This window comes from Gorilla gorilla, chromosome 1, assembly GCF_029281585.2.
Source record: "Gorilla gorilla gorilla isolate KB3781 chromosome 1, NHGRI_mGorGor1-v2.1_pri, whole genome shotgun sequence".
NCBI lineage: Eukaryota > Metazoa > Chordata > Mammalia > Primates > Hominidae > Gorilla > Gorilla gorilla.
Window position 1 is genome coordinate 116,714,367 of NC_073224.2, and position 21,110 is coordinate 116,735,476.

General features: G+C 41.0%; 1 protein-coding gene across 1 annotated transcript in view; it reads left to right on the forward strand.

Moving 5' to 3' along the window:
• LOC129532935 (sortilin-like) overlaps positions 1–21,110 on the forward strand; it is a 67,405-nt gene that overhangs the window by 20,674 nt on the left and 25,621 nt on the right. Inside the window, exons 2-3 of the mRNA XM_063707311.1 lie at positions 7,778–7,837; positions 9,891–9,964. Coding sequence (XP_063563381.1) covers positions 7,778–7,837; positions 9,891–9,964 — 134 coding nt within the window. The remainder of the gene's footprint in view (positions 1–7,777; positions 7,838–9,890; positions 9,965–21,110) is intronic.

Consider the following 21,110-nt stretch of genomic DNA (forward strand, 5'->3'; position numbering starts at 1 on the left):
AGAAAAAGAAATAACGTTAGTAGCAGGAGTTTGTGATAGACTTTTACAGAGATGTTTGTGAAGCAACTAATAAATATAAGACCTTGTGCTAGGCCTGATGGGTAATACCAAATTATAGCGTCTGCCATTAAGAATTTATAGCATAATTTGAGAGGAAGACAAATATGTAATAGTTCTACATGTATAGTTTACATGTACGTATAGTTTACATTTATATATAAATATAAATAGTTATAGTGCCAGGAGTGTCCGTGAATGCTGTGAGGATAATGCTTAGGAAGAGGAGATCACTTTGAGCTGTGATAATTACAAACCAGAATGGTTGGTTTTACAGTGAAAGATGGGACTTAGGCTGTCATTCAGATCTTTTTCACTGGTATAGTCTGTCCCCTGTGGCTGTCAAAAAGAAACACCCACAATAGAATGCTGAGGAGCAATGGACAAGTGCAGAAACACAGAACTTTTCCTTTTTGAAAGTTGCATTTTTCAACTTTTAGATTTAGGGGTACATGTGCAGGTTTGTTACCTGGGTATATTGTGCGATGCTGGGATACAAATGATCCCATCACTCAGGTAGTGAACATAGTACCCAAAAGTTAGTTTACCAGTACTCACCTGCGTCCCTCCTCTAATAATCCCGTTTCTGTTGTTGCCATCTTTATGTCCATGAGTACCCAGTGTTTACCTCCCATTATAAGTGAGAGCATGTGGTATTTGGTTTTCTGTTTCTGTGTTAATTTACTGAGGGTAATGGCCTCCATCTGCATCCATGTTGCTGCAAGGGACATGATATCATTCATTTTATGGCTCCATAGTATTACATGGTGTATATAGACCATATTTTCTTTATCCAATCCACTGCTGATGGGCACCTAGGTTGATTCCATGTCTTTGCTATTGTAAATAGAGCTATAATTAACATAGTGCATGTGTCTTTTTGGTAGAATGATTTGTTTTCTTTTGGATATATACCCAGTAACAGGATTGCTGGGTCAGATCACAGTTCTCTTTTAAGTTCTTTTTTTTTTTTTTTGAGATGGAGTCTCCCTCTGTTGCCCAGGCTGGAATGCGGTGGCGCGATCTCAGCTCACTGCAAGCTCCGCCTCCCGGGTTCACGCCATTCTCCTGCCTCAGCCTCTCCGAGTAGCTGGGACTACAGGCGCCCGCCGCCACGCCCGGCTAATTTTTTGTATTTTTAGTAGAGACGGGGTTTCACTGTGGTCTCGATCTCCTGACCTCGTGATCCGCCCACCTCGGCCTCCCAAAGTGCTGGGATTACAAGCGTGAGCCACCACGCCCGGCCCTTTAAGTTCTTTGAGAAATCTCCAAATCGCTTTTCACAGGGGCTGAACATTCCCTCCAACAGTGTATAAACACTCCCTTTTCTCCACAGCCTCACCAGTATCTGTTTTTGTGTGTGTGTGTGTGATGTTTTAGTAATAGTCATTCTTTCTAGTATGAGATGGTATCTCATTGTGAAACCTGCATTTTTGAAAAATAGTTTCACTTGCTATAGAATTACAGCTTGACTGTTTTTTTGCCGGTACTTTAAATATGTTACTCCACTGGCTTGCGTTGTAGGAAGAGTCGGCTATCATTCTTTGTTTCTCTGTATGTAATGTCATCTTTTTTGTGGATGCTTTTAAGATTTTTCTCTATTGCTGATTTTAGATTATTTGACTATGATATGATGTGCTTTGGTGTATTTTTCATCGTGTTTCTTGAGCTTAGGGTTTCTGAGCTTCTTGGATCTCTGGGTTTATCATTTTCATCACATTTGGGGAAATTTTGGCTATTATATCTTTTTTTTTTTTTTTTTTTTTTTGAAACAGAGTCTCACTGTCGCCCAGGCTGGAGTGCAGTGGCGCGATCTCGGCTCACTGCAGGCACCGCCCCCTGGGGTTCATGCCATTCTCCTGCCTCAGCCTCCCGCATAGCTGGTACTACAGGCGCCCGCCACCTCGCCCGGCTAATTTTTTGTATTTTTAGTAGAGACGGGGATGGTCTTGATCTCCTGACCTCGTGATCTGCCTGCCTTGGCCTCCCAAAGTGCTGGGATTACAGGCGTGAGCCACCGTGGCTATTATATCTTAACTTTTTTTTCTGTCTCCAGCCCAGCCTCCTCTAGATGCCCTGATTGCATATATAATCAGCTGCTTGAAGTTGTTCTACTTCAAAAAGAATGAAAAGAGCCATCGCTGAGCTGTAGAACAACTTTAAGAACATTTGTAGAAATTGTAGAACATCTTCTGAATTGATAGCTGTGTTCATTTTTTGTCTTTTTTTATCTCTGTGTTTCACTTTGGATGGTTTCTGTTGGTATGGCTTCAGGTTCACACTCACCTCTTCTACAGTGTCTAATCTCCTGTTCAGCCTATCCAGTGTTTGTTTTTTTTTTTGTTTGTTTGTTTTTGAGACGGAATCTCACTCTGTCACTCAGGTGGAGTTCAGTGGTGCAATCTTGGCTCAATACAGCCTCCACCTCCCAGGTTCAAGCAATTCTCCTGCCTCAGCCTTCTGAGTAGCTGGGACTACAGGTGTATGTCACCATGCCTGGCTAGTTTTTGTATTTTTAGTAGAGACAAGTTTTCACCATGTTGGTGAGGCTGGTCTCAAACTTCTGAACTCAGGTGATCTGCCCGCCTCAGTCTCCCAAAGTGCTGGGATTACAGGCATGAGCCACAGCACCCTATCCAGTGTACTTTTCATTTCAGTCATTGTAATACTCATTTCTACAAGTCTAATTTAAGTCTTTTTCTTTTCTTTCTTTTTTTTTTTTTTGAGACGGTGTTTTCTTGTCACCCAAGCTGTATTGCAATGGTGCAATCTCTGCTCACTGCAACCTCTGCCTCCTGGATTCAAGTGATTCTCCTCCCTCAGCCTCTTGAGTAGCTGGGATTACAGGTGCCCACCACCACACTCGGCTAATTCTTAGTATTTTAGTAATTTTTGTATTTTTAGTAGAGACGGGATTTTACCATGTTGGCCAGGCTGGTCTTGAACTCTTGACCTCAAGTGATCCGCCCACCTTGGCCTCCCAAAATGCTGGGATTATAGGCATGAGCCACTGCGTCTTTAAAAAATTTTAAGTCTTTAAAAAATTTTTTTTTCTTTAACATTCTCAATCCATTCTCTAATTTCTTGTGGAGTACAGTTATAACTGTTGCAATGTCCTTATCTACTAATTATCTTGTTATTTCTGAGTCAGTTTGATTTTTCTCTTCATTATGGGTCCTGATTTCCTCTTTGCGTGCCTGGTTATTTTTAAAAATTTATTTTAAGAGACAGGTTCTTGCTCTGTTGCTCAGGCTGGAGTGCAGTGGTATGATCATAGCTCACTGTAGCCACAAACTCCTGGGCTCAAGAGATCCTCCTGCCTCAGCCTCCCAAGTAGCGAGGGCTACAAGCATGTGCCACCATGCCTAGCTGATTTTTTAAAATTGTTTTTGTGGAAATGGGGGTCTTGCTACATTGCCCAGGCTGACTTTGAACTCCTGGCCTCAAGTGATCCTCCCACCTCGGCCTCCCAAAGGGCTGGGATTATAGACATAAGCTACTGCACCTACCCACCTGATGATTTTTCAGTTGGATATTGTGAGTTTTAGCTTGTTGGGTGCTAGATATTTTTGTGTTCTTTTAAATATTCTTGAACTTTGTTCTGGAACACTGGTTACTTGGAAACAGTTTGATCCTTTTGGGTCTTGCTTTTAAGCATTTTTAGGCGGGACCGGCACAGCGTTAAGTCTGGGGTTATTTTTCTTTACCACAGAGGTAAATGTTTCTGAGTACTCTACCCAATTTCCTTGAAATAACGAGGTTTCCTATTATGGTTGCTGGTAACAGGAATTATTCCTGTTCCTGTGTGAGGTCTGAATATTGTTCTCTGCCGTCCTTTCAGGTAATTATTTCCCTGGCCTCAGGTAGTTTCCTCACATGCGTGTGCTGATGGGTGTTCAGCTGAAGACTTGGTGGGGTGGCTGGGGAGGCCCCCTGCTCAGATCTCCAGAATTTTTTTTCTGTGTAAGTCTTTCTTCTCTAATCTTCTGCCCTGTGAACCTCTTTGGCCTCCCCGGACGATATATCAGCTTCCTCTCTTCAGTTTAGGAAGAACTCTGGACTCTGCCTGGGTGCCCCTCCCCTGCACTGTGCCTGAAATTCTCTCCAGGCAGTAAGCCAGTTAGCTGTAGGGTCCTCCTTGTTCAGTTCCTTGTCTGTCAGGAATCGTCGTCCTTTGTGCCTGGTGTCCAATATCTTGGAAACAGTCATTTCATATATTCTGTCGTTTTGGGTTTTTTTTTCTTTTCTTTTCTTTTTTGAGAGGGAGTCTTGCCCTGTCGCACAGGCTGGCGTGCAGTGGCGCGATCTTGCCTCACTGCAGCCTCCGCCTCTCGGGTTCAAGCAATTCTCTGCCTCAGCCTCCCGAGTAGCTACCGCGCCTGGCTAATTTTTTGTATCTTTTTTTTTTTTTTGAGACGGAGTCTCGCTCTGTCGCCCAGGCTGGAGTGCAGTGGCGCGATCTCGGCTCACTGCAAGCTCCGCCTCCCAGGTTCACGCCATTCTCCTGCCTCAGCCTCCGGAGTAGCTGGGACTACAGGTGCCCGCCACCACGCCCGGCTAATTTTTTGTATCTTTAGTAGAGACGGGGTTTCAGTCGAACTCCTGACCTCGTGATCCGCCTGTCTCGGCCTCCCAAAGTACTGGGGTTACAAGTGTGAGCCACCACGCCCGGCCCATTCTGTGTTTTTGTTTTGTTTTGTTTTGTTTTTTATTAGCTGTTTCCGGTAGAAAGGTAAATGTGATCCCTGTCACTCCATCTTGACCAGAAGCAGAAGTCCACCCAGAAATGAACTTTTACATTTCATACTCATGTCTGTCATGGGGAAGTTAAGTGGGCCTGGCCTTATCCTTTTACTTTGTCATCATCTTTTTCAAAACTTCATAAGTAGTTCTTAAAGAATTCAATATTTATTGCGTGCCCACTGTGCACTATGCTGTGTGTTAGCTGCTGAAATGTATAGGCTTGATTCCTTTACCAGATGGACCTCAGGTCTAGTGGGGAGGACAGGCAAGGTTCTTGTGGCTACAATTAAAAGTGCTGTAATACATATTTTGAAAGATCTAGGATGCCACTGCAGTGTAGAATGACATGTATGTTGTCTTAAATATTAGAAATGATTCTGGATTAGGATTGATGGCTTTGTGCTGACTTGTGAATTCCGTCTCCTAACCATGACCAGGTTGTCTGCCCTTTCCTGGACATCCGTATTTTTTTCTCCCATTGAAGTGGCAGGATTGAATCTGTACTCTTGGGTCCCTAGCCCTCCTGGATTTATCTCCTTTCCATATGACCTTTTCTTTCTTCTTAACCTTTGGGCCTGCTGTAACATCTCATTTCATTTTTCTTTTTTAACTTTCACCAGTATAAGAATGTTAGAGACTGAAATATTAAAAAATTAATTGCATTTGCTATAGGTAGATGAGTTTTTCAGTGAGTTTGCCCATTTTCAAAAGCAAATCTTCATTGGTTATTTGGAGCGGGTGGGAGGGACAGCTTAAGGGCAGTAGAAAACCACAGTTTTGCTAGTAAATCTGGCCTACATTTCCAAAGGAACTCTTTGGATGATAAGTGAGGTCCATTACCATTTCAGTTGTTTCAGTGAAGCTGAGAGTTGCCAGTGACACGTGATAATCCTCCTCATTCTGTAGTTGAGCAATAGGAAAATGTGGGTAATGCCAGTCTGCATTGACTGGGTCGGCTGTGTAGAGCATTGCCTGAAAAGTAAAAGTTGCAGTCCTGATTGGCTCAAGACTGATATCTTACAGCCTGATGAAGACAACCACGAATTCCAGTGCCATAACTGATGGACTTTTTCTTTTCTCTTAGTCAGTTATGACAAGGACCTTCCTTGGAAAGATAACCTGTGTTTAGATGACTGTGATCTTAGCCCTTGTGATCTGCCTGGTGCTTGTGGTAGCTCTGGATGTTCCTGTTTTTCCTGAAGGACCTCATTGATGTCATTTCAGACACTATCCTCACTTAAGAGAATGTGAGGTTTTGCTATGTGTGAAATATCATATAAGACACACTGCTATGTCAGTTTTTAAGCCTCTGGTTTCAGAAGCTCTGGCAGCCCTACTTTTTCTCAGATGCCTGGCAAGCCTGCATGTCTGAATAGCCCTTCTTTCCTGCAGAGGCTGTGAGAAGCTCTGCCGAGCATTTGAGAGTTAACCATTATTTACGGAGCAAGACCTGCGTGAGGCACTGATTGTACTAACTTACAAAAATTGTGTAAGAGATTCTTTTGACATCAAAGGTACTTATGGTCCAGAGGGGAAATCACATACGTGAATTCGGAAGCCCATTCAAGACTGCAAGAGAAAATTCGAAGATAAACAAAACAGTTCATGTTTTGAGTTCTGTTTCTTTAGATTTCTATGTGGGATTGGTGGCTTGAGTGACCAAGTAGCTGGCATCCCAACCATTTATAGACATGTTCTATTTTGAGGTTGAGTTTGTGGTTTGGGGAGGATGTGTAATCATTTTCAACAAATGCTTACTGAGTGTGCAAAGTATTCCTGTGGAAGGCACAGGGAGTACCAAGAAGTATAAAGTTACATTCCCCAGCTTCCAAGGAGCTTCTCATATCTGGGAGGGCAAGGCATGTTTAAGATTTTAAAATCTTAGTACGATTATAAGTCTTAAGAAAAAAGCATAATCATCCACATTTATTAGAAATATATACTGAACTATTAAACTGTCTAAGAAATGGGGCTTGGGTGGTGAGCATGTGGCCTGGAAAAGAGAAGGATCTTCACTCTTTGCTATATAGACTCTATATAGTATGTAATTTCTATATGGTTTGAAATTTTTGCCAAGTGCAGTTATTACCTCTTTGGAATTTTTATTTTTTTTATCAGTTACAAAAATTATAGAGAACAGAAGATTGTATTAATACATATAATATTAACCTTGAATATCTCTATGTGGTAGGATTATGAGTGACTTATCTTTATTGTGCGTTCTTATAATTGTCTACATCTTCTTTAATGAATATATATTATTGTATAAGTAGAGAAAGGAAGTATTTGAAAAACAAAACCCAAAACCACCTACAATGATTATTATATTTTAACATGCTTACTATATTTTGGATATAATATACCAGCTTTCCCTTTTTTACCTCCTTACTCTCACTGCAACTCTAGGAAGGTTGTTTTATTATTATCATTATTACTATTGTTATTAAATAAAAAGGTGAAACAAAGGCATTTGCTTCTTGCTTCTGCCCCTTGTCATTTTTGAGTGAGCTAGACTAGAAGTAAAAGGAATCCAGTTATGAACTTTTCAGCTATACTGTAAAGGATGCCCAGAAAAATTTAAATTATGCTGATTTGGTTACAATTACGCCTGCCAGTGTGGGCTATGATCTCTTGTTTTAAAGCATCCTAACAATACTTTGCTATACCTTTATATTTAGTTCTGTTGGAGAAAGCAATTAGATTGTCCCATCTCCCATCTCCCCATCTGGTGCAGTAAAGAAAACTCATCTGCTTGTCTTACTTTGTGTTAGAGAGAATTTAAATTTCCAAGTTATTTGTGATTCACATTAAGTAGTTAAATCCCATCCCTCCCAAATTTTGTACTGGGAATCCATACCCACTTTGTAATTATGAACTTAATTACTCTGAACAGTAATAAAGTTCAGATAGTTAAAGAAGCCAAAGATTGAAGGAGAGTGGCTGTCATTTCTAAATTAATTTTTTTTTCCCCTTATAGCATGTGTTTGATGATCTCAGAGGCTCAGTATCCTTGTCCTGGGTTGGAGATAGCACTGGGGTAAGTCATATTTTGAGTCTGTTATTTCAGCCCAGCAAGAAGATGATAACAGATTTGGGGGAGGGTTAAGCACCTAATATCATTTCTTCCTGAAACTGTCTTTAGCCTCAATCACAGAAAACACATGTTTGCAAGACAGACTTTCAGGAAGTTGTAGTTGTGTTGGTTTTGCTTTAGAATTGGGAACATCTTTTTTGCGGGGGCGGTGGGGACGGAGTTTCGCTCTTGTTGCCCAAGTTGGAGTGCGATGGCATGATCTCAGCTCACTGCAACCTCCACCTCCCGGGTTCAAGCGATTCTCCTGCCTCAGCCTCCCAAGGAGCTGGGATTACAGGCACCCACCACCATGCACAGCTGATTTTTTGTATTTTTAGTGGAGATGGGGTTTCACCATGTTGGCCAGGCTGGTCTTGAACGCCTGACCTCAGGTGATCCACGCGCCTCAGCCTCCCAAAGTGCTGGGATTACAGGCATGAGCCACTGCGCCTGGCCGGGAACATCTTCTGACCACCTTCTTCCACGGTGGGAAGATGGACACCTTTTCAGTCCTTGGTGGCTGCTTAGCATCAAGATGAGCAAGAAGAAAGATGAAAGTGCTCTGTACTGAGAAGGGAAGCTCACAATGCTTGGGGAAACCCCTATATAGAAACAGAAAATGTCCATTAAAAACATCCTGGCACTTGTCCTCCAAATTGTATTGTTCCTGTGTCCTTTCCTACAGGTGTGTTGAGGGACTGTGGTGCCCATGGGCTCATGGTTGTTCATCTGTTGGTCCCTGCCCCTGCCACAAAGGAGGTACTGCCAGGATTGGGGGAATGGAAGGAGGATCAGTCAGCTCCTTATCCCTCCTGATATACAGCTGGGCTCCCACTAGGAGGACACGCTGAGGATACATTGGCCCCTGGTCTTAAATCAGGACTTGTTGCCTGGCTGTCTTATTATCCTGCTTGAACAAGAGCAGGGGCAACATCTCCTGCCCCCTGGTATTCCATAATGCATGTGTCATAGCATTGAGGCACATGATAGTTATATTAGAAGCCTAAAGAAATAAAATCTTGGTGCTGAAAAGCAAATTGTAAATTTCTTATTTTGATTAATTTTTAAACTTTCAGTAGAATTTCTTTAAGCATAGTTCAGTTTTTTCTAAAATTTGAGTTGTACCCTAATTTCCATGATTTACCCATTTATCTTAGATAGTTGGTATCTCCAAGAATTTTTTTTTTTTTTTTTTTTTTTTTTTTGAGACAGAGTCTTGCTCTGTCACCCAGGCTGGAGAGCAGTGGTGCAATCTTGGCTCACAGCAACGTCCACCTCCCAGGTTCAAGCAATTCTCATGCCTCAGCCTCCCAAGAAGCTGGGACTACAGGCAAGCACCACCATGCCCGGCTAATTTTTGTATTTTAAGTAGAGATGGGGTTTCACCATGTTAGCCAGGCTAGTCTCGAACTTCTGACCTCAAGTGATCCGTCCGCCTCAGCCTCCCAAAGTGCTGTGATTACAGACGTGAGCCACCGTGCCCAGCCGTCTCCAAGATTTCTCATATGGCTTTCTGAGACTCCCTAGACTCTTGGAGTAATCCATCCAGAATCATTTCCTCATGCATAGTTTTTGGTAGATAAGGTACTGAAAAAATGAATTTCATGAAGAACCAACGGCAAGGAGAAGAAAAAGACAGACATACATGACACAGTGATCTCTGTGAGAGCACCCACGCTATTCTAGACTCTGTAAGGAGAAAAGGGAAGAGGGTTCTTGCCTGAGAGTATCTTACAATAATTTGGATACAAAATAGTTAAAGCCTTCTTTTATTTTAATGTGTATTTGAGTAGTCAGCCTCACTGCTTCAATGAAGGCAGTGGGGATCATCCCAACAAAATGAGCTGAGGACTTTCTCATCATTCTCAGCCCTAGTAACTAGATCCTTCTAGACTTTGGGGAGTACTACAAAGTAGGGATATCAAAAGTCTTTTAGGTGTTGGCTTAATCTCGAACACATATCAGCATGTGATTGGAATATCTTTTTTATTTACGGATTGCTTTTTTCTCTCTCCAGGTCATTCTAGTCTTGACTACCTTCCATGTACCACTGATAATTATGACTTTTGGACAGTCCAAGCTATATCGAAGGTGAGATCAATAACACGCGTTGGAGCATTTCACTAAGTAACATTGAGAATATAGATTCTCCCTTTTCTAGACATGATGGCATGTAACAGTTGATGTAAAAGATCTTCTAGCCATCTTAAGTTTTCACCAGACTGTCACACTCAGCACATGTTTTTGTTGTTGGTGTTGTTGTTGTTGTTTGAGACAGGGTCTCACTCTTGTCACCCAGGCTGGAGTGCGGTGGCATCATCTTGGCTCACTGCAGCCTCCACCTCCCAGGCTCAAGCCATCCTCCCACTTCAGCCTCCCAGGTAGCTGGGACTGCAGGCACACGCCACCATGCCCAGCTAATTTTTTGTATTTTTTGTAGAGACAGGGTTTCCCCATGTTGCCTAGGCTTGTACTGAGCTCCTGGGTTCGAATGATCCACCTGCCTCCAAAAGTGCTGGGATTATAGGAGGGAGCCACTGCACCCGGCCCTTAGCACACTTTTTAACGTCTACTCTTTTTTTTTTTTGAGCAGGGTCTAGCTCTGTCACTCAGGCTGGAGAGCAGTGGCGCAAACACAGCTCATTGCAGCCTCTCCCTCCCAGGCTCAAGCCATCCACCTTCTTCCCACCTCAGCCTCCCAAGTGGCTGGCATTACAGGCACGTACCTCCATGCCTGGGTAATTTTTGTATTTTGGATAGACAGGGTTTCACCATGTTGCCCAGTCTGGTATCGAGCATCTGGGCTCAAGCTGTCTTCCCACCTCAGCCTCCCAAAGTGCTAGGATTACAGATGTGAGCCACCATGCCTGGCCTTAGCATCTAATTAGCAACTGAAAGAAGTATGAAAAGGGACCTGGTTCCAAGGAGGTTGGTTTGACCTGACTGAGGGGCAGAACAATAAAGGAAGATGAAGAAAGAGTGTATAGTGCTGTGTGTTTGTGTTCATTTATATGGATATTTATTTGTGGGAAGGTAGTATGGGGTTTAAAAACTCTTTCTGTTTAGTGTGAGTACAAAATGGTTTTTTATATTCCTGAAATGAAAGTCTTCATTGTACTTTCCCAGCAAATATTTATACAGCATTTTGAGGCCTAAGCAGATTATTTTTAGGTAAGAAGGAGGCTCTCAGGTCGGACCTACCAAAGTGCTTTGTAGTGTTCACACTGGCGATGATGGTGGTAACATGTGTTCTGGAACCACAACCTATACTGTGACATTGGTGAAGTTTTAGAGTTGTCTTCTCAAAGGTATGACTTGGTTAAAAAGTAGGTTCCGTTCCTTAGCAGTAAGATTCAAGACCAACTACCTCCTAGAGATTGCTGAATGATTGTGTCTTCTCAATCATTTATGTCTGTCTCATTTTCCCCTAGAGACCTAAAGAAATAATGACATACCAGCAGATGATATAGAAACTACCCTAGGGTCAGGGTATCTCCCAGGAGTAATGGTACTTTCTCAAGGTTCTTTATTTGACTGCTGTTCTTGGCCCAAGTGGGAGTGAACCCATGTTCAAGCTCTGAAATGGATTAGCCTAACCTCTCTTCCCCATGAGGTATGAACTTTGACTACATCTCCTGGGCATGGAGCCAGAGGTCTCTGCCCTTCAATACGTTGATGTTGGTCCCAGAGAGGCAGCAAATACCTTTAGGCCAACAAGGAATTGCCATCTAACTACAGTGTAAATTCCATGAAGGCAAGGTTCTTGACTAACTGGGGTCCCCAGGATCTAGCCAAATGCCTAACATGTAGTAGGCAGGCAGCAAATAATAATTGAATAAATGAATGAATGTCTTGGCTTCTTTATAATTTTTAGATGGTTAATTAAATTTTTTTAAATATAGGATTGACTATATTTTAGAATCTTGGTGCTAGAAAGTGCTATAGTAGGTGACTTTGTTTATTCAATCAGAACAGTAGTTGAACCATTTTAGATGAAAAACATCCTATTTGGGGAGAGAAAAATGCATTTTAAAATGTGTAACTTTGCTTCAGTAACTCTTTCCTGTGGTTAAGAATGTTTGCTATTATAAATTCCCTCCTCACAAAATTAGCTGGGCATGGTGTCACACACCTGTGGTCCCAGCTACTTGGGAGACTGAGGTAGGAGCATCTCTTGGGTCCGGGAGGTTGAGGCTGCAGTAGCTATGATCACATCACTGCACTCCAGGCTGGGTGACAGAGCAATACCCTTTCTCAAAAAAATAAAATATCTCCTCATGATAGTTTTTCTTACCAACCTGTGTTTCATTATAAAAGCAGTATAATCATATTATAGGACATTTGAAAATTTTAAAGGAAAGAAAAAAGTTCACCATACAGCCACGTGTAATCTTAATTTCTTTGCAGTTTATTATCTTGACCTTCCCCTTTGATGTTGTATCATATAATTGTAGAGTATTGGGAGGCAATGTGGAATAGCAAAATGTTGCCAAGCTTTGTTGGCAAGTAGGCTCAGGATTGAATCACAGCACTGTCATTGCAAACAGAATGAACTTGGGAAAGTCATTTAACCTCCTAAGTCTTTTTTGTCATCTGTAAAAGGACAATAATAATGCCCACCTCAGAGCCGTTGTGAGGTATGCTCTGCAGTGCCTGGCATGGAGTAATAGCTTGGTGCTGTTAGCTGCTGCCATGCCAATGCTCAGGGATGGCATGTAGCCAGCAGGTACTGGCATTGCTGTACCAGTTGTTAAAATGAATTTGAAGCCTTCAGGCAGATTGCCTGCCCCCAGATGCCTCCACGTCTTCTACAAATGCACACTGCACCCCCTAGCCCCTGCCAACATGCAAATGTTACTAACACCTGGCATTATGACCTACATCCATGCTGATGGGTTGGTACTCATACCTTCACTCTGCTGGTAACCCCTCATTTTTTTAGATTGACATAATTTACTTAATCATTGTTCCATTGGATAGTTAGGTTGTAGCTGTTTTTTTCGCTGTAACTAATACTACTGTGATCAGTATCATACATATTTGTGTCATAGGGGATGTTTATTTCTAGTTCACTCTTCAGTAGCAAAGGAAAACCTCCACTCTGATGGATGTCAACGTGTTTTAAAGGCTGTTTGTTAAATGCGTCTTTCTCTAGGTTGAATTATCTTCTATACCTAATGCCTCAACAACTTAAGACAATCAAAACCGAAACAAGAACCAATACTGCCATGTCACTGTTTAAATACCACCACCATCAGACTCAGCCTTTTTTCAGCCTGTTTTTGTCTTGTCTTGTGAAAAACCCCGCTTTCCTGACATACTTTACTAGAGTGCAATTCTGTTTGTTTCTGATATAGTATAACGTTACCAAGGTACTTTTTTTTCATGTTACCCAGCAGTTTTTTGTTTCTTTTTTTGTTTGTTTGTTTAACCACATTGACTTTGGATATTAATTATCTCTTCCCTGCCATGAAGTGGAAACTGACTCTGTACCCACTTCCAGAGTTTAGGCGGAAACTGTAAATATGCCTTGTTGCCTTTCCAACTGGGCTGGCCTGGCTTAAAGTGACTGGCCAGCCAAGTCAACCATGTCAAACATGCCAACCAAGAGGCAACTGTTGTTTCAGAAATGAGAAAGGGAAAGAAGCAGTTTGATCAAAATGGGTCCTGAGTATGCTGAAGTTGCCCAATTACCGATAAAAGCCCATTGAACCCACTCTGAAGATTTTTCTGTTTTTCACAGCATTGGTGATTATATTACTCGTTAGACCATCTTCGCGTACTAAATCTTATATGGTTAAAGGTTCATTTGGATTTGAAATAAAAAACAGCAAATCACATGCCACCTGCTCTGTGTATTACAGCATGAAGTCTCACAAGAATAGAAGGAAGTTGTCTCTGTTGATATACAGAATTAGAGGGAGTATACTTCTGTCTTTAGGCCGTGAAAAAGAATTATTGAAGGATTTGGGAGATTATATGTATGTGTATGTATGTATATGTGTGTATACGTATGTTTCTGTATACATATGTTTGTGTGTATGTACATGCATACACACACATATGCATATTTTCCATTTAAGGGAATCGTATTTGTATAGTATAAATTTTGATTTCCTTATAAGGAATATTAGTTTTATAATGGATTATAGAGTATGTTTGTCTCTCACTTGCACATATGAAGTTAAAGAAATAAACTAGCTACAATTAAGATGATAATTTGATTTTTGGCAACTAAAAGATATTTTCCATCTTTTTGTTTTATGATGTCTTGAGTCCAACTTTTCATTGTATAATTTACTTAGCGAAGCAAATGTAGGCATTATTCTACACCAATGTTATATACCTAATTATTAATATCACAAAGACTGCTGGGCTATTTTATTCCTGGTGTTTCTATTGAGAATTGCTCAAATTTCCCTATTAAGAGGTTTTGCATTAAAATATATTACATAGTCAATGTAAGTTTTTCAGAATGTTACTTGAGATTTTTTAAAAAGGATAACTTAAAGGTATACAATGCAAAGTGCTGCTAGTGCAGTAAACCAGCTTCTTCAAGGCATGTTGTGTAACAACCTTTTTAATGATATGCTCAGTTCAGTTTTCACTGCAGTAGATTGTTAACAATGACTGCATATTTCAGTTACAAGCTTGGGATAAATTCCATTTACAACATATATTTTCTTGCTTTTTTTTTTTTTAAAGAAAAAGTATATTAAAATGTGATGATGGCATTTTACCTTTAATACAACTTCACTTCTATACACGTAAAGTTGTCAATCAGAGTAAGATGAAGACCCACAAATACATATTCATGTTCCTTCTGATTAAAAGTTCTGTGATTTTTTTATTTACAATATCTTACTCTCTTTATTTTCCCACTTGTAGTTTCAAAATTTCTACAGAAAACATGTATCCTTTCCCAATAATGATAAAACACAACATAGTTAAATAAAAACACAAGGTAATATCAGACAGTGGGGGAAAAAGACACTGAAATATTGGGAATTAAGTTTATTATGAGTTCAAATCTTGCTAATATTACCCAGCAGTAGTTTCAGGTCCATGATTATTTTGATACATTTTAATAAACTACATTCTCCCTATTGATCTTTTACCTGGAAATCACAGTGCAGTTGGTTGTCATTATTAGTGATAGTTATGTTCTGTAAAGTTGTCATGAATATTGAATTAGTTAATAGTGAACCATTGCTCCTAGGGGGATATATAGGGTTAGGTTTCTGCAAACTTCTGGTCACAGCACTCATTTTCACCAAATGATCAATACATAACTTTGTTTTATGTGTGTTTCTGTTTAAAGATACCTTATTTAATGTGTATTATTGATTCATTAACACTGAATTCACGGCCAATAGCACTAGAACTCTTGCCCAAACAAGGCTTGTCTCATATACTCGTATTTCCTCCATGAGGCACATCAAAGTCTTCTTGTGTTTAGGAACACTAAACAGCTTGTTGACACTGCTCTTGGAGGCTATTTAAACAGAAAAAGTACCCCCCCAAAAAAAGCATAAACTTGCAAAAACCTAAGTAGAAAAAAACTAAGTAGACCGTGAAAAGGGCACTTATTTATAGTATTAGAACTGAACACAAAGGCAAAGCATCACCTTGTTTGACCTCAGCTGGGAATGGGTACACTGGGTGACTCACATTTTTGCTGCTCTATGAATGTCTATAAATGACTGGCAAGGCACCATGAGTACTGATTTGGGGATTACAAATAAATTTAAGAAGGTAAACAAATTTACAAATATAGAATCCATGAATAATGAAGATTGTATAAGCTTTCTCAATTAGTAAAAACCACAAAACAATAATATTTTTAAGAGTTTACCATCATCCTTGTTACTTTTATGTTATAATTTATAGTGGCTTAGTCATGGCAAAATGAACAAAAGAAAATGGGTAGAAACAGAAAGAGTTTTTGAGGTGCATGCTTGAAAAAGCCTACATAGCTGTTAATGAAACTTAAAGATGATTCTGGTGAAGGCTCAGAAAGAAAAGAGGAGGGCTGTAGAGAAAACTTCCGTCTTAGAGAATACCTAAGTAATCCATGGTAGAATATTCGTAAAAATGTGGACCACAAAGGCCATTATGATGGGTTTCTGGCAGAAATGAGGAACTTGTTGTTGGACAGTAGAGAAAAAGCAATCCTTGTTATAAAGTGGTAGAGAACTAGGCTGAATTGTGTTCATGTTCTAGTGTTTTGTGGCAGGTAGAACTTGCAAGCAATGAAATTGCATATTTAGCTAAAACAATATCTAAGTAAAATGTTGAAGTTGCAGCTTGGTTCCTCCTGACTGCTCGTAGTAAAATGTGGGAAAAGAGAAATGACTTAAAGACAGAATTATTAAGCAAGAAGAAAGCAGTACTAAAAGATTTGGAAAATTCTCAGTCTATCTAAATTGCACAGACTGCAATAATAGGATGTGAATAATTAGGATGTGGCCAAGTGATCATTTGATAAAGAGATTAGCATAGGTGTAAACTAAGAACTCAATCAGTCACCCCAACAGGAAAATTGCCAGTTTGAACCCAATGAGGGAAGGCTTTCAGATTTCAAGGACCACAGAGCTATTCAGTTGCATATGTGTGCTCTTCTTTAAGACAAGGCCATTCAGGGATCACCAAGGCTGCCTCCTCAATTTCAAAAGAAGGGACCATCACCCAAAGCCATGGGAGAAGGGCCACCCAGATCCTTGCGGGCCTACCCCCTTTCTGGCAAGGCTGCAGAGCAAGAACACAATCCCAGCGTGTCTGGGAAGAGGAGGGACCCCCTCCCCAATATTGGACCTGTAGGACAGAGCATAGAGCCAAAGAGAATTGTTTTCAAGCTTTAATATCTAGGCCAGGCGCAGTGGCTCATACTTGTAATCCCAGCACTTTGGGAGGCTGAGGTGGAAGGATTGCTTGGGGCCAAGAGTTTGAGACCAGCCTGGGCAACATAGTGAGACCCATCTCTACCAAAAAAAAAAAAAAAAAAAAATTGAGTGTGGTGGCACATGACTGTAGTCCTAGTTACTTGGGAGGCTAAGGCAGAAGAATTGCTTGAGCTCAGGAGTTCTAGGCTGTAGTGAGCTATGATCTCATCATTGCACCCCAGCCTGGGTGGCAGAGCAAGACCCTCTCTTTATTTATTTATTTTTGACACAGGGTCTTACACTGTTGCCCAGGCTGGAGTGCAGTGGCATGATCACAGCTCATTGTAGCTTTGAGCTCCTGGGCTCAAGTGATCCTCCTGCCTCAGCCTCCCAAGTGGCTGGGACTACAGGCTGGAAACCACCATGCTCAACTAAATTTTGTATACTTTGTAGAGATGGGTTTTCACTATGTTGCCTTTGGGAGGCCGAGGTGGGAGGATGCCCAGCCTTAAGACCTACTCTTTAAAAATAACTAAATAAATATATCTCATCAAGTTTGCCTGTATTTTAGACTTATTTGGAGTCACCTTTCGTCTTTTCCATTTCCCTTTTTTGGAATGGAAATGTCTATACTGTGCCTGTCCCACCATTGTATTTTGGAAGTGCATAACTTGTTTGGTTTCACAGGTACACAACTGAAGAGCAGTTTGCTTCAAGATGAATCATACCTTGAGTCTCACCTTTGTCTGATATAGATGATATTTAGATGACATTTTCAATTTTAGACTTTAGAGTTGATGCTGGAACAAGTTAAGACTTTAGGCCAGACGCGGTAACTCATGCCTGTAATCCCAGCACTTAGGGAGGCCTAGGAGGGTGGATCATCTGAGGTCAGGAGTTCGAGACCAGCCTGGCCAACATGGAGAAACCCTGTCTCTACTAAAAATACAAAAATTAGCTGGGTGTGGTGGTACATACCTGTGATCCCAGCTACTTGGGAGGCTGAGGCAGGAGAACCGCTTGAACCTGGGAGACAGAGGTTGCAGTGAGCTGAGATCATGCCATTGCACTCCAGCCTGGGTAACAAGAGTGGAACTCTGTCTCAAAAAAATAAAATAAAATAAAAAGGCTTTTGAGGCTGCTGGGATGTAATGAATGTATTTTGCATGTGAGAAGGACATGAGTTTGGAGGAATGGAGTGGAGGGGCAGGGTGGGGGTGTCAGGATGCCGTACACTGAATGTTTATGTTCCCTCTGAACTCATATGTTGAAATTTTAACCCCTAGTGCGATGGTATTAGGAGGTGGGACCTTCGGTAAGTGATTAGGTCATAAGGGCAGAACCTTCACCAGTGGGATTAGTCCCCTTATAAGAGAGACCCCGAGAGCTCCCTTGCCCCTTCTGTCATGTACGGTTACAGTGACAAGAGGGTAATCTGTGAAGCAGGAAGCAGACCCTCACCAGACAGCACATCTGCTGGCACCTTCATCTTGGACTTCTCAGCCTCCAGAACAGTGAGAAATGAATTTCTGCTGTTTATAAGCCACCCAGTTTATAATATTCTTTTATAGCAGCCCTAGCTAAAATAAGCTCTATTCCAAATATATTTGTATTTTAGCATTATTTTCTTCAGTTATAAACATGTGCATGTTTACACCGTGGATACATGCAAAAATGATCATTTATTTTTGGTAACCAGAAAATGGATATTAGTGTTGATGCATAGAATTGTTATTAAAAAGACTTGTTTCTTTTTTTTTTTTTTTTTGAGACGGAGTCTCGCTCTGTCGCCCAGGCTGCAGTGCAGTGGCACGATCTCGGCTCACTGCAACCTCTGCCTCCCGGGGTCAAGCAATTCTCTGCCTCAGCCTCCTGAGTAGCAGGGATTTCAGGCGCGTGCCACCACCCCTGGCTAATTTTTGTGTTTTTAGTAGAGACAGGGTTTCACCATCTTGGCCAGGCTGGTCTTGAACTCCTGACCTTGTGATCCACCTGCCTTGGCCTCCCAAAGTGCTGGGATTACAGGCGTGAGCCACCACGCCCGGCCAAAAAGACTTGTTTCTAAAGCAGTTGGTTTCACAGCGTTTTAACTGTTTACTTATCATTCGACGGCTGTTCATAACGCTATTATCATATGGAATTTGAAAATTAGATTTATCAAAGTTGCTTCATCAATTTCCTCTTCATGACATATGCTGATAGAAAGTAAAGTGCTAGGATCACGCCTCTAATTCTAGAGCTTTGGGAGGCCAAGGTGGGAAGATTGCTTGAGGCCAGGAGTTTGAGACCATACATATCTTCATGATATGTATGCTGATAGAAAATAAAGCTACATTTAAATAAAGCATTATGTTAAAAAATATACCCCTGGGCCCAAAGTGGCCTTGCTAGAACCCTACTTAAGTCCCAGCAGGTTGATACTAGTTCATTTTCTCCATTTATTTAACTGACTAAAGTACCAGAGTGCTGTAGCAGGTGATTTTTTGTTTTGCTCATGCTGGTTTGTTTTTTTTGAAGGGCAGGGATGTGTTTGTTGTGCCAAGTTCTTAAAAAGCAAGCAGGCTTGCCAACAGATTTGTGGAGATTCTCTGGGGATGTCATGAAGGAGGACCAATTTGTAAACTAGTACTAAGCAGGCTGCTTCAACCCCTTTGGAAAATTTACAGAGCTGTTGATGATACATGCACTGTAGAGCTGGGAATTGTTTATGCACATCTCTTGGCCAGCTGTCAGGAAGATAAGAGCTGATCTACTGCAAAGCCAAAGAAAGGGTAATATAATATAGGACTCTGTTGGGTGGCGCCCAATTGTATTTCATTTATCTAGGAATTTTCTGTGTGTGTGAATGTACTTAAGGAAGGATAGAGTCATTCAGACAGCTTAGACATACGTAGTTTGTTTCAGCATATTATCAGGGACCTCTACATACACACATGGATACTTCCCTTCTGTCTCCAACTTTCTCTTAGCTGATCTCTTCTGCCAGGTCATAAGCCCCCAGCAAGATAGAGGAAGACCCCAGTTTGTAAGGGAAAAAATCCTCACAGATAATTAAAAGTTATCTCCAGCTTAGGGCTAAAGGTTCAGAGAATTGGACTATAGTTTCAATTTTGCCCTTAATTAACTGGTTGACTTTTGATAAATTGCCTTCCCTTGCAACTCCTCATCTGTGAAATGAGGGAGTTGGACAAGATGTTCACTTCAGCCCCTTACACTGCTCATGGTTCTGCAATTCTTTATTTGTTGAGGCCGCTACCAAAACCTGTAACGTCATTTACATCATGTACATTCAAGCTTCGCTTATTGATGGGGTTACATTCTGCGAAGTGCATCATTAGGTGATTTCATTATTGTGCAAACATCACAGAGTGTACTTACTCACACCTGGACAGTATAGCCTGCTACACACCACAGCTATATGGTATAACTTCTTGTTCCTAGGCAACAAACCTGTAGAGCATGTTACTGTACTGAATACTGTAGGCAGCTGTAACACAGTACTAAGTATTTGTATATCTAAGCATAGAAAAGGCATGGTAACAATATGGTTTCATAATCTGGACTCACCATCATATAAACAGTCCATTGGTAACCAAAACATCTTCATGCAACACATAACTATATTCTATCATTGAAGACCACTGCAGATTACATTTATCTGTGTGCAAAAATTTGCAGTGCACAGCAGTCTTCATTGATGGATACTTAAATTTAATGAACATTAAGATTTAGCATTGTGTATTGTGTAAGAGAGCTACACATAGTATTAAACCTGTCAGGGTTAGACAGCTATGGAATTTTTGCTTTTATTTTCCAGAATCTAAACATGGATTCGAATACTTCTCAAAGATATTGTTGGAATGAACTTTTGGAAAAAGCTTGGAAACTCTGAGAGTTGAGATTAAGTTTGTTTGTTTTTCCTAGCTGTATTTCATGTACTGAGTGCCTTACAGACTTGTGCCTGGGGATGGTAACTTCTACGGGGAAAAACTTCAAGAACTTGCTACAGCTTCATTTACAGCTTTATCATAACTACTGTGGATTAATAGATTAGTTAGAAGCCTTTGGGAGCACTTTGCATAGATCTCACCTTAAACTAACCTGAATAATAAGGGAATAGTTGATTCTGTAACTAAGTACAGAGGAATGACAGGCTTCAGGGTCAATTCAGTTCAGTGTCATAGGCTCTGCTTCTCAGGTATTCTGAAATTACCTTCTCTGTGCTCCCATTGTGACAGAATGACGATAGCAGTCTTTACTGTGTGTTCACATACTGCATCATTGGGGTTTCTCAACCTTAGTACTCTTGACATTGGGGCCAGGTAATTCTTTATTATTGTGGGACTGTCCTGTGC